Source organism: Perna viridis, chromosome 11 (assembly GCF_037379345.1).
Source record: "Perna viridis isolate PV_CMFRI_1.1 ecotype Kerala chromosome 11, ASM3737934v1, whole genome shotgun sequence".
In the NCBI taxonomy this organism is placed as follows: Eukaryota; Metazoa; Mollusca; class Bivalvia; order Mytilida; family Mytilidae; genus Perna; species Perna viridis.
In genome coordinates, this window is record NC_142455.1 from 16448846 (window position 1) to 16463263 (window position 14418).

Here is a 14418-nt window from a genome sequence, read left to right on the forward strand (position 1 = left end):
TGTAATTATAAATATTTATAATTCATTTATTATTATTTATAATTCATTTACAATATTTATAATGATGATGTTATTTATAAATATTTATAATTAAATTATAAATATTTATAAATGAATTATAAATATTAATAATTGTCTTATATTTATAAATATTTTTAATTCATTTATAAATCATTTATAAATATTTATAAATCATTTATAAATATTTATAATTCATTTATAAATATTTATAATTCATTTATAAATGTTTATAATTCAATTATAAATATTTATAATTATTTATAAATATTTATAAATAGGCATTTTTGTCCACTTTGGATTGAATTATAAATATTTATAATTGATTTATTTTTTTAAACCAACAATCGGAGTATGGCAAGCTAAAGTGGACAAAATGCCTATTTATAAATAATTATAAATATTTGTAATTCAATTATAAATATTTATAATTGAATTATAAATATTTATAATTCATTTATTATTATTTATAATTCATTTATTAATATTTATAATGATGATGTTATTTATAAATATTTAAAATTCAATTATAAATATTTATAAATGAATGATAAATATTAATAATTGTCTTATATTTATAAGTATCAATAATTCATTTATTAATATTTATATATATTTATAATTCATTTATAAATATTTATAATTGAATTATAAATATTTATAATTCATTTATAAATATTTCTAATTATTTATAAATATTTATAAATAGGCATTTTTGTCCTCTTTGGATTGAATTATAAATATTTATAATTCATTTATTAATATTTATAATTCATTTATAAATATCTATAATTGCCATATTTATAAATATTTATAATTCAATTATAAATATTAATAAATGAGTTATAAATATTTATAATTAAATTATAAATATTTATAATTATTTATAAATATTAATAAATAGGCATTTTTGTCCACTTTGGCTTGCCATAATCGGACAACTTATAAATGCTGACGATAAATTTGTACGTTGTATTGATAATGTAAACTTTTTGGAAACACGCTTCGAGCGCTTGTGCCAAAATTAAGAATTCTTACCTTATCACACATTTCTTATAATGATACCAGGGACTTTATATTACATATATACTTACAGACTTATATACACTCTCTGGCGATATGTCATACAAAAAAACATAACAAAAACAAAACAAAAAACAAAAAACAAAAAGAAAAAAACGTTTCCTGATCGCCTTGTTCATAGATCTCCATATGCACCCCTTTTTGTTTACCCATATTGCATATTTCGTTTGCCTACTCCGCCACACGAAGTGGCGAGGTATTATGATTGTGATATCCTCCGGAAAGTTCGTGTCCGTCTGCCCGTCCCTGCTGGATTCCACTAACTCAAGAAGACATATGAATATGTTTTTTTTTTCAAACTTTGTATAGTTATTGAGTGTCATGAAATACAGATCAAGTATAATATATAAATTCAGATTTGATCATATTATTTACACAATATTTATAGTCATTTTAAATTTTCATTATCCCCACAATTGTTTTGCCAAGTGGCGGGGTATCAAGGTGTCCCACTTTTCTTGTTTCGATCTTCATGTTTTTATTTAACATGACTTTTTAACTTATTATGTGTTACCTTATATAAAACTTGTAATTCTAATATCTCATAAAACATAGGCGGATCCAAAAGGGGGCTGGCGGCAGACCGCCCCTTATCAATTTGAAAATTTATGAAAATAACGTATTTTTGTGTGTTCATGTAGGCATAAAAAGTAACTTAACAAGATGTCTACAAATTTTACGAATTTGAAGATGGTCGTGATATCCAGACACCAAAAGTAATGATAGGTGACTGATTGTACACGACGTCACAAAGATCACAAATAGCGACGGGCAAGCGTAGGCCTAGTGATTGCACTGGAAGTGTTGACTGCCTAGTATTGCCGTCGTCATGCATACTTAGAAAGATGCCACGGTATTGTAAATGTTATGTCGCCAGAAGAGGATCCGATATCTCTTCCGACATTAAAGATACCATGTAGGATAGTTAGAAACCCAACGTATTTTACGAAATATTTACCTGATCAGGAAAATAACCAACGACGCGCAGGACCAACACCGGTGGAACGCACAACTCCGCAACTCCCTTGTATATTCGGTAAAGGCGTAAAAAAACCAGGCGAAGAAAAGAAACCCCCCGTGTTTCGATATGATACTGCTTACGGAAATGCTTTCGTGGTGAAACAGCTGGTAGACAAGCAGATACACCTTGATGATGTCGCTAATGTGCTTGAGCAACGTTTTCCTAAACCTTTTAAAAACGAATTTTTCAACGATTTCTATTCATACAAACCGAAAGTAAAAAGAAATTATGAACTTTGGGAATCACGGAAGGACGTTAAGTATTTTCAGGGAGACATAGACAAAAAACTGGTCGAAGCTAAGCAGCGAATTAACAAAACATGGCGTCGAGAAATGAAACAGTTCTTTAAAAAGGAAAAGAAAACAGAAGATGTAGTTTTAAGAAGGGCAGAAAATATGGATAGAGGACTTAAAGCTTATCTGAGGAAGGTTGAAAAAGAAGTTCAGAAATACGAGAAAGACGAGAAACTTGCAAAACTTCGAAAAAAGATGTTTAAAAGTACAAAAGTCAGAGAAAATGATCGACAACTACAAAAACCGAGGAAAAGTCAAGAGTCCCTACACTCTGTTGATGCACAAGAATTCGAACTTCCGATGCGAAATTCTTATAATGATTGATCTTACTACGTTAACAACCAAGTGAGTACAGACTTTCGATAATGAATCATAGCGAGGAATAATTGATATATATTTCATGTACTGGTGATGCTGTTTAAGCACCTCTCAATGGTCAACTGAACAACAATTCATGCAATTAATGAGAATTTTGCCGTCAATTTTAAATCTAGCAAACAAACTGATACACTTTCACGTGTTTTACTATTTTGTCCGAAACATTTGTCATTTTGTTGATAAATGAACGCATTAATTTCTTTGCCGAAACTACGCAGACTTTTTGTATCGCGCTAGAACTTTAAAAAATAGGTTTCTGGAACAGGGTTATGTTGCTGCAAGATTGAAGTCATCACTACAGAAGTTTTATGGTCGTCATCATGAACTCGTGGATCGTTATGGTGTAGCCATCTGCACCATGAAAACTGATTTATTCAACGGGTCCTAGTTTTCCTTTCCTCGTTTGTCTACCCCGGACTTGACTTTTTATGAGCAACTCGGCGGGTGTTTCTAGAAAAGCAGAGGACGCTTACCTTACCGGTGCACCTGGTCCATGCTCCCAATTTAAAGTGGAGTCCGAGTTGCTCATTTGCTTTTGTTACTTTGTATGTATGATTTTAGTTAATTTATGTTCTTTGTTGCGTATGTCTGTTTTCCATGTCTGGTCTTTGTCCCTAGATTGCATTCTTTTGATTACCGCTATAACCTTGATTCCTTTGATTACTGTTTTTAAAAGTTTGTTTACTTCACATTAGACCAAAGATGTTGTCACGTTTCCCTGATCCGACTCACAAACCAAAAGCGAAAAAAAAAACATTTGAAGGAGCGGTCCTTGAGTCACATTTTCGGCGAGGAAGCTTTTAAATAGACGCGAATCCATTGATCCGGCGTACACCCCTCTAAATTAGGAAAAAAAAAAACATTTGTTTTCTAAATATGAATTTTTTCACAGATTGTATCCGAAATTGTCTTTCCTCATTTCGCTCAGTTATTTTGTGAGACAAAATTCAATTTTGTGTCACAAAAGTCAATTCTGTGTCACAAAATTCAATTCTGTGTCACAATAGTCAATTCTGTGTCACAAATTTCAATTCCGTGAGACAAAAGTCAATTCTGTGAGACAAAATTTCATTCTGTGTCACAAAATTCAATTCTGTGTCACAATAGTCAATTCTGTGTCACAAATTTCAATTCCGTGAGACAAAAGTCAATTCTGTGAGACAAAATTCCATTTCGTCTCACAAAAGTCAATTTTGTATGCAAATTAATTTACAGAATCCTTTGGATATGCAAATGAATTCAAAATGTGTACACGTGTATTACAAACTTAAAGCATTCACTGGCTTCTTGGCTACTCTGAAGATTCATTTCTTTTCCCAGCAAAATTTGGGACAAATACATTAATACAAATTGTCTTGTCAAATTTTAACAAATTCGGTTGCGATTAACAGATCGGGCAAAAGCATTTTATAGTTGAGTTGAAAGATGTCAGGAAATGATCACGTGATTCACCAGGGAAAATCCCAATAAATTGAAAGTAGAAAAATCGCGTATTTTATATAAAAAAAAACATTCCATAAAACACTGCTATCTATATAATAAGATGAAATCCATAAATTAATAATTTTGAGACAATTAAGCCAAGTTTTTTTTAAATCTTCAAGATTTCACGACTCAGGCATTATTTATCAAAAAGAAAGAAAAAATAAATCATATTTAAACACATTTAAAGGTCGAAGGTCAATAACATTGGCACAAGAGACATTACATTTTGCAATGTGAGGCTGTCTATCTACATGCCAATCATAAAAATGAACACCAGGGGTGGGTTTCTCGAAACTATCTTTGGGATAAGTCGTGTCGTAAGACTATCTTAGGATTCGTCTCTGTCCTAAGTCGTGTTCTCGAAGCCATCATAAGTTAAGGCGAGTCGCAATTTTCATCCTAACTTTAGGACGGCTAAATAGGTGTCTTTGGATCATCTTATCTTATCAAACAAATTACCACAGAATGACCGGCACGCGTCGGTTCAAACATATTTTTAAGGAATGTGCATGTTTTTAAACTTTGACATGAATGCTTCACGATTCAGTGACACTTTATTAAAAAATAATCTATTTCTAATACATGCAATAATCGGAAATCAATAAGTTCATTCTTTTTATTAATTCACTCACATGCATATAATAAGGAATCAATCATTTGATTCTTTTTTTGGTTCACCAAAAATGTGAAACAAAACTTTTTTTTGAAACAAAATCCATAGCCCCCCATTATTATATGGCCTTTGCCTTATCATATATGCATTTTTGTTTATTTGATATAACAATATGAACCATTTATCCGAATTTAAATATCTTTTAATAAAAAATATAATATAAATAATAATTTAAACACTTCACAAAATATACTTATGACATCTTTATGACGTCTTAACTTGAGACATGTGTGAGATAGCTTCGAGAAACAATCATAACATTGTCATAAGATGATCCTAACTGCATCCAGATTGAACACTGCTCACAGGACATGGTAGGTTGAAAAATATCCGTCGGAATTTTCGGGATTTAAGCTGGAAAACATGAATGCTACATAAAGAAACTTTCTGTAACATTAATACTAATGTAGATGTACATTACAATTGATATTCAGCTGATTTAGTGATTGTTTGATACACTAACTTTTTGAAGTGAACTCGATAGTGAGCTCGGACTCACAAACAACAACAACAATAACAAAAACAAAAACAAACATGGACGCCCCCATACATGATCCGCCTTTCATTACACAGTCACAGCCCAACCCAACTTCGACTACTGGTTTCGATTCTCTTGATTCTACTGACCCTACAAATAACAAACGGCCTAGTCCAGAAAGTCCCGAAGGTTTGCCTGCAACAGAAAAGCAGACACAGCGACAAATCCGGAGACGCAACTCCTTTGGTGATATGACAGAGCTGAAACCACTTACAAAGAAGCAATTAGCCGCTCAGAAAAACCTCGCTGACAAAGTCCTAGAGATATTATCTAGTCCCGAGGTGCTTGACTCTATCATCCCTGTGTTAGCCAGTAAAATCGGCCAGTCATTATCAACCATGATTGAGCAACAAGTAAATGAACGGGTACAAGCAGAAACAAAATCACTGCGAGAAGAACTAGCGAAACAAAGCGCTGATATTAAACACAATGAGACTAAAATTTGCAAGCAGTTTATAGAAATCTCCCATCTTGAAAGGGTGACAAGGGAGAGTATTACTGCTGTCAAGGAGCGCGAAAGGGACATTGATGCTTTGTATCAGAAAATAGCTGACTTGGAATATAGATTGGAAAACCAAGAACAGTATTCCCGTAGAACAAGCCTCCGATTTCACAATGTACCCGTGCCCATTGGTGATGACGGAAAAATCGCACATCCAGTAAATACCGACCAACTCATATTAGATATATGCAACCAGAAAATGAAGCTGAACATCCAACTTCAGGACATAGGTCGGACACACGTCATCGGTAAAGTGCGCAATGGTAAATCGCAGGTGATTGTCAGATTCATATCCTATAGGAATAGGCATCTGGTGTACTCCAATAAAAAAGCACTAAAAAATGACTCTAACGGTACATTCATTTCTGAAAATTTGACGCAGTTCAGAACAAGTCTAGTCAAGAGGATTGCCAAGCTTAAAAATGACAATCAGATAGAGGCCTACTGGACCTTCGATGGCAGAATATTTGTCAAGCGTACAGAAGATAGTACAAAGCTTATTATAAACTGTCATGACGATATCTCCAACCTAGAGCGAAGGATCCGGGAGCAACCACCGTCATAAAGTGTCTGGAATGATGACCAGAATAGCAATGATGGTGTAGAATAACTTAGTTATTATAAAAAATAAATTTGTAGAAACTTAATAAACTTTTGCCAAATTAACAATTCATAACTGTCAACCAAATACTTTCTTTGTCTGTGTACTCTTTATGTTTTAATATTAGAACTGTGTATTGGGTTCTAAAATATCCACGTCAAAGTGAAACACGTGATCTTTCATTGTTATTGTTACCTGGTTATTGATACTCACCTGTTCCACCATAGGGTTTTTCCTGTTGCTAAATTTAGAATAGACCACTTACCTTGACTAGAAAATTTCACATGTGTGATTAAAAGATGTTCATTCTCTCATTGTTTTTCCTCGACAACTTCATAAATTCTCTGGACTTTATGATTAATTATAAAAACGATTTCAAGAGTTAAATCTTTTCCGGCGAATCAAAAAGTAGTTGATTTCGTTTTGGAATAATTTCATTAACCAGGTTTTATAATCTTAATACCAATATCTTGCTTGTAGACACTGTTAAAAAAACAGTAGTTATTTAATATATTGTATATAATAAGTACCAAGTGTATATCATTCATTCCTGCTATTTAAAATCAAAACAAATGCTGCTTGATGTGTATGAATGAAATATAATGTCATTTGAATTCAAAATATCATGGTATTGCATTCAAAATTACTCATGATACCCGAATAATTCATTTTGTTTGTGTTTTGTAGTTACTGTAGTCCGTGTTCAGAATTATTCTAAAATATATTTTTATATTGTAGTTTATGTATTTTCCATCGTAATGTATTTTGTACTTTGTTTTGATTTTGGATTGCTGCTAGGCCTGAAGAACTGTAACACATGTCCTAGACCTCTGCTGTTGCAGTTCTGCGGATCTGTCAATCCTGACAAAACCACCCAATGGGTACGATGTGCATTGTGATGGATATATCTCTGCAATTATTTAGAATGATGCTTTATATCTAAATTTACTAAATACAAGTACATGTAGTTATACAAATTTTCAGCTTTTATGATTTACCATATTTTAATGCATTTCTGTGTTCGTGAAAATCTCTCAAAATGATCCCTAAATTCCCCAATGAAATGATATTTGTCTTTTACCTGTATATGTCTCCATATCTTGTGTTTTATATTGTTTCTCTTTGTACATTTTTATATCTGTTTATCTTTCTCTTGGTGATGATGATTTGATACGGGTTACACTTTATAACCATGGCTGTACTGTGGTAACTTACCTTATATCTGTCCCTGTATTAGATGATGGGTAGTGACCTTAGTACTTACAGGGCAGCCATTGGTATATTCAACAACAGAAGATTTGTCAAATCTGGGCCACTAAAACCGTCAAAATCCACCTTCTTTGAATTGTTGTGTATTAATCTAAAATGTACATTTCTCGTCGTCAATCTGTCCATCCTGCAGTCAGTTAATCCTAATATTGACATTGTTTTTCTGCTTTTTGTACTCCATTTTATTTTGATCATCGGTAACATAGAGATGAACCCTGGTCCAGGATCATCTACTAGGTCATCGGTCACCGACAACTCACTATCGATATGTAACATCAATATCCGAAGTATCAGAAACAAACTTAATTTCTTAAACTTGTTTTGTGAAGATTTTGATATTATTTCCATCACAGAAACACACTTAGATCCAAACATTAAGGACGAAGAAATCCATTTAGAATCATTTTCTAAATCCATTCATCGAAAAGATAGAAATGCGTTCGGTGGCCGTATCTTGATATTAACCAAGGAAAATATCCATGTAAAACGAATGAATATGTTGGAAAATGATGTTGATGAAACTATCTGGGTCGAAATTAGTGCAAAGGGTCAAAAATTTCTATTATGTAATGTTTATCGTCCACCAGGTACAGATTCGGAATTTTACACGCGCTTGAACCACTCGAAAGGTACAAGTTACCTATACAGTCACGGTTTAGTGATCTGTGGAGATTTGAATACGGATTTACTTGTCAGAGAAAATAATAGACTTCTCGACACAATGAATCTGTTTAATCTCACTAATGTGATCAAGAAAGCAACAAGAGTAACTGACCAACGTAGATCTTTATTAGACCCTATACTTATTAGTGATACATTGTCGTACAGCTTTTCTGATGTTTTTGATGTTCCGAGATCAATATCGGACCACGATGCAGCTGTAGTATACCTACTGTGCCCACATAAAGAATCCGTAGCCTTTAAAAGACATATTTGGTTGTATGATAAAACGAATAAAGAAAAGTTTTCAGCTGATTTACAGGCTCTGGATTGGAATGCCCTCCTTCCCGACGGTACAGATGTAGATCAAATGACTGATATATTTACAGAAACATTTCTGGCCGTCGCGGGGAGGTCCATTCCAACTAGGGAAGTTACCATCAGACGAAATGACAAATCGTGGTTTAATAACGAATTAAGAAGGGAAATAAGAAAACGTGACCGTTTACGGAAAAGGGCATTAAAATCAAAAACCGACGATGACATTCTTAAGTACAAGAGGCAGAGAAATAGAGTTAATAATCTTTAAAAATCAGCAAAAGAAAAATTCGAAAGTAATTTGGACAATTTCATTTTAGAAAATGTTAACAACCCCAAAGCGTACTGGAAAATAATGAAAATGTTGATAAAGTCAAACAAAGGTTCCAACTCTATACCCCCACTTCAGAATATTATAAACGATCAGGATTTAAATGATATAGCATATGCAGATGACGAGAAGTGTGCATTACTAAATAAATATTTCTGTTCAATCACTAAATTGGATGAAGAAAATCATCAAGTCCCGGAATTTCAAAACCAAACAAATCATAAATTATCGGACGTACATATAGAAGAGTCTGAAATTATTGATATTATTAAGGTTCTAAAACCAAATAAAGCATCTGGACCCGATGTTATCAGTCATAAAATGCTTCAGCTGTGTCCTGATAAAATCGCTCTCCCATTGCAGAAAATTTTTAATAAATCTATTCAGCAATGCAAATTTCCTACTAGTTGGAAATTGGCAAATGTGACTGCTCTCTTCAAGAAGGGTGATACATCTTTACCATCCAATTATAGACCCATATCATTAATAAGTTGTGTTGGAAAAGTAATGGAAAGAATAATTTTCAAATATGTGTACAACCATCTTCACAGCAACAATCTCATCTACAAATATCAATCTGGTTTTCTTCCAAAACATTCGACTGTCCACCAACTACTTGAAATTTATAGTAACATCCTAAATTCACTTGAGAAAAAAGAAATTAACTGTTTTGTTTTTTGCGATTTTTCCAAAGCTTTTGATAAAGTCTGGCATAAAGGTCTTATGTGTAAGCTAGATTCGTATGGTATATCAGGAAATCTTGTTGACTGGTTTAAAAGTTATTTATTAGATAGACGTCAAAAGGTGATTCTAAACACATCATCCTCTAACAGCTGCTCTCTGTCGGCTGGAGTTCCTCAAGGCTCGGTCCTCGGTCCTCTCCTTTTTATAATATACATAAACGATATTGCAGGGAATTTGACATCTCTGTGCAGACTGTATGCAGATGACACTTCTTTCAGTTACTCTGACTCTGATAGAGAGCAGATATTTTCTGTTATCAGTCATGATTTGGTGGAACTGGACAAATGGTCAAACTAATGGCTTATGTCATTTAATCCGGACAAAACTGAGATTATGGTATTTTCAAACATCGAAAAGCCTGATTTTAATTTCTCCTTAAACGGTACAAGCGTTCCAATCACAGATTGTCACAAACATCTTGGTGTTACATTTAGTAGCAATGCTAAATGGAACGATCACATTGAAAACGTTGTAACTAGTGTTAAAAAACACTTGAATATCTTGCGAAAGCTAAAATACCAACTTAACCGTAATACATTAGAGAAATTATACTTAGTTTACATTAGACCCATACTAGAATATGCTCCTGAAGTCTGGGATAATTGTGGGGTTTGTCTTTCGTCTAAATTAGAAAGACTTCAATTGGAAGCTGCTAGAATAGTGACAGGTTTACCTATCTTCACCAACTCAGAAAAACTCTACGGAGAAACTGGTTGGGAAAAATTAGAAGTGAGACGTAATAGGAGAAAGTTAAACATGATGTATAATATCGAACATAAAAATGCACCTGCATACCTATGCGATCTAATTCCACCTAAAATCCAGTCACTTACAAATTACCCACTTCGAAATGGAAATGACATTATGCAGCCTTTTTGTAGACTATCTGTGACAAGCGAGTCGTTTTTTCCTTCTACAATTAAAGAATGGAATAAACTCGATATCTGCACGAGAGAATTAGATTCAATTTCTAAGTTCAAGCCCGCTTTTAAAAGTAATACAAATATCTTGCAAGTTCCAAAGCATTTTTCTTTTGGTCCACGGAAACTAAATATTATTCTGACCCAGCTAAGACATTCTGTATCTTCCTTAAAGCATGACTTGCACAGAATGAATATAGTGGATGCACCTTTTTGTAGATGCGGAAGAATGGAAGATGTTAATCACTTCTTTTTTCATTGTCCGTTATATGATGAAATAAGAGCACGCCTTTTAAACCACATTAACTGGATTCCTGATACTTTAACAATAGATGTTGAACTTCTTACACGTGGTAGTTTGGAATTAACATATGATCAAAACATAAGTTTATTGAAGCACGTTCTAGCCTTTATCAAAGATTCTGAGAGATTTTCTGTTGTCTAGTAACTTGTAAGATATTACTTTGTGTACCCACTCTCCTACCACCATCATCACCATCATCATCACCACTACTTTTCTGTCAATTTTTTTTTTTTTTTTTTTTATTTCTTTTCTATTTCTTTCTCTTTATTTTCTATCTTTAAATTTAACTGATTATTATAAGTATACACAGTTGATGCATGCTCAATGTCATTTTGTTATTGTATATTATACTGTATTTAGGAGAGAACCTCGTAAGTGTGATTCACTTTTGTTCAATCCCTTTTGTTTATATGCAAATAAAATATGTTTAAACTAAAAACTAACTAACTGCATACTAAAGTTGGTCTTAGAACGTGACTTAGGACATATCTTAGGATAGCTTCGAGAAGCCTACCCCAGGCTTTACATTAAAAAGCAAAATCACAACAGCCCTGGTGCATATACTTATTACCATGTCAAAACTTATCTTAAAATCACAAACTGAATTAAGTCTTCAAAGTCGCTAATCGTCAAATATTCTATGCCATTGATTTTGGCTTGCTTTCAACATCCGGGCGAATTTAATGGTCTACTAAAATTAACAATCAGTGATTTTCTCATTGTATGGACTTTGTTCAGAATTAAAATAAAAATCACAAATTTTAGTATACTGAAACTTGAAGATTTTAGGTCGATTGATAATATACATTCATATTCTTTTCCATTTCACATCTCTTGACATTTGTACATCACTAGCAAAATAAGTGTATTCTTTTTCGAAAACAATTTATACTTGACATTTTAGACATTTTAGAACGTTTCGATAGTTATGTCGGTTTTAAAAAGCTCATTAGAGCTTGTGTTGTAATGTTTTATGTGTACTTTACTTTTTAACTTTGAACTTAGAACTTTGGTGTGTAACGCAACATTTCGTCAATCTTCTAAGATCGACAAACTTCAAGGGAAGTAGCGATATGCTCCATTTAAAATCGGGTGAATTCGTAACCATGATGACCCGAATGTTTTTCAATCAAAACAACTCGAAGATCAGGTGTTTCTCAGTTACATTACAGAAAATCCAATACTCACCGATCATTTCATCTTTTGATTAAAACTTCCCACTCTCATACAAGTACAAACACACCTGGAACACATGTACATGTACACGTATAATATTTAAGAGATACATTTTGATCACGAATGAAGCCAGAATTGACGGTTTTAATGCAGCTGATTGGTGCCGTAAAACCTTCAATTCTGGGTTCATTCAAAAACAAAAAAAAAAAAAAAACGAAAAAAAAAAAACATGCCACCGATGTACGATCAAGAAAAAAAATATCTTCGGTTATTTTTCCAAAAGTTTTCCCGTGATTGTCCATGGATGCCAATACGTATATTGCGTTTTCAATATGGCCCATATGTGCACGAGACATTGATTTTGGCCCAAAAGCTTTTGTACGAGGAACGGTATCAATCGAGCGCCATGCATTGGTCAAAATTCTAAAAGCCATGTTTTAATTTAATGTTTAAGTAAAAAGTGGCTGGTCCGATTCAGATGAAACTTCTTTAAGAAGCTAGAACTACTCTTCATAGGATGCAGAACTTCGGAAAAAAAATTTCCAGATGCCGCCATTTTTTCAAAAAGGCCGCCGGACTGGACGTACCCATTTTTTACACCGAAAATTTGAACATCATATATCTCGAAAACCGGTAATCAGAATTTGACGAAACTTGGTGTATAAATTAAGCTTAATAGTCCAAGCGAAATCACGAAAAAAAAATCGCCTGCGTCTCGGCCGCCATTTTCAAAATGGCCACCAACGCTGTCGAAAATTAAAATTTGTCCGATTTCGATGAAAATTGATGTTTACCTTGTTTACCTTGTCCCGAAGTCAGACATCTGGGTTTAAAGCCGGTCCATATACATCTGACGTAAATTTTATTACGAGCTTGTTCCAATGTTGTTGAAGTTGTTTTTGAATGCGTTTACCGAACTGCTTTCCACAACAGTATTTGGCAGATTGTTTAATATATCTACTATTCTTTGTGAGAATCTTTGCTATCGAGTCTGTCAATATTACTTATTATTCTATATGTTTCCACAATATCTGATCTTAACCCGCGGTATATTGAAGTAATGGCAAACCTAGATATTTAAGTCTCTCTATAGCTCAAGTGTAGTATATTTTTAAAAAAAATTGTTGCCCTTCTTTGAGGATGCTTACCCTACCGGTGCACCTGGTCAATTCTCCCAGTTTTTAGTGGAGTCCGAGTTGCTCATTTGCTTTTGTTACTTTGTATGTATGATTGTAGTTACTTTATGTTCTTTGTTATGTTTGTCTGTTTTCCATGTCTGGTCTTTGTCCCTGGATTACATTCTTTTGATTACCGCTATAAACTTGGTTCCATTGATTACTCTTTGGACGTTTTCAATTTTAATAGCTTCATTCTTATAACGTTACTCCCATACTCCAGATGTCGGCGTACAATACTTTTGTAAAGGTTGAGAAACATTTCCTTGTACATATATGTAAAACTTCTTTTAATCATTCATATACGCTGGTTTGCTGTCTTAGTTGAAGCGTCAATATGTTGCTGAAATTTAAGTTTTTCGTCAATTATAATTCCCAGGTCTTTTTCTTCCTTGGACTTGGATATTACCTCACCTTCCATTGTATACTCTATATTGGTTGGAGCGCCGAAGTGTACATGTTTACATTTTGTTGGGTTAAATTTTAATAGACAGTCATTGGACGTTAAATTTAGAACTATTCAATTTACAAATTTCAATTTAGAACTACTTTTTGTTTTCTGTTTGATAAGAAGTTTCTAATCCATCCCAATAGATTTCCAGTGATACCATAATTTTCTAACTTTCTTATGAGTCGTTTATGCGGCACTGTGTCGAATGCCTTCTGAAAATCCAAAAAATTGTATCAGTTGCATGTGGCTGTCACTTTTTTCTGTCCATTCATCAAATACCACTATAGGTAGAGTAATGCATGACCTGCCCTTCCTAAAGCCATGTTGGTGGTCAGTAAAATGATTATTGCTCTCCATGTGTTCCATTAGTTCATCTCTCATGCACACATTTGTCCATGGTTTTGCAGATAGCTGAAGTCAAACTTATTGGACGGTAGTTTGATACTGTAGTTTTAGAGCCTTTTTTTGTGGATAGGAG

The 14418-nt window shown here is 33.3% G+C and overlaps 1 protein-coding gene across 1 annotated transcript; it reads left to right on the forward strand.

Moving 5' to 3' along the window:
* Nucleotides 1-1877: 1877 nt before the first annotated feature.
* On the forward strand, nt 1878-2977 carry LOC148603135 (uncharacterized). Its single transcript, XM_088553669.1, has one exon. It carries the CDS (start codon nt 1969-1971, stop codon nt 2737-2739), a length of 771 nt encoding a protein of 256 aa, XP_088409795.1. The 5' UTR covers nt 1878-1968; the 3' UTR covers nt 2740-2977.
* Nucleotides 2978-14418: the final 11441 nt, after the last annotated feature.

What these genes read in the sequence shown, in the direction of transcription:
- LOC148603135 (XM_088553669.1), top strand. Translation starts at nt 1,969, where the DNA reads ATGTCGCCAGAAGAGGATCCGATATCTCTTCCGACATTAAAGATACCA.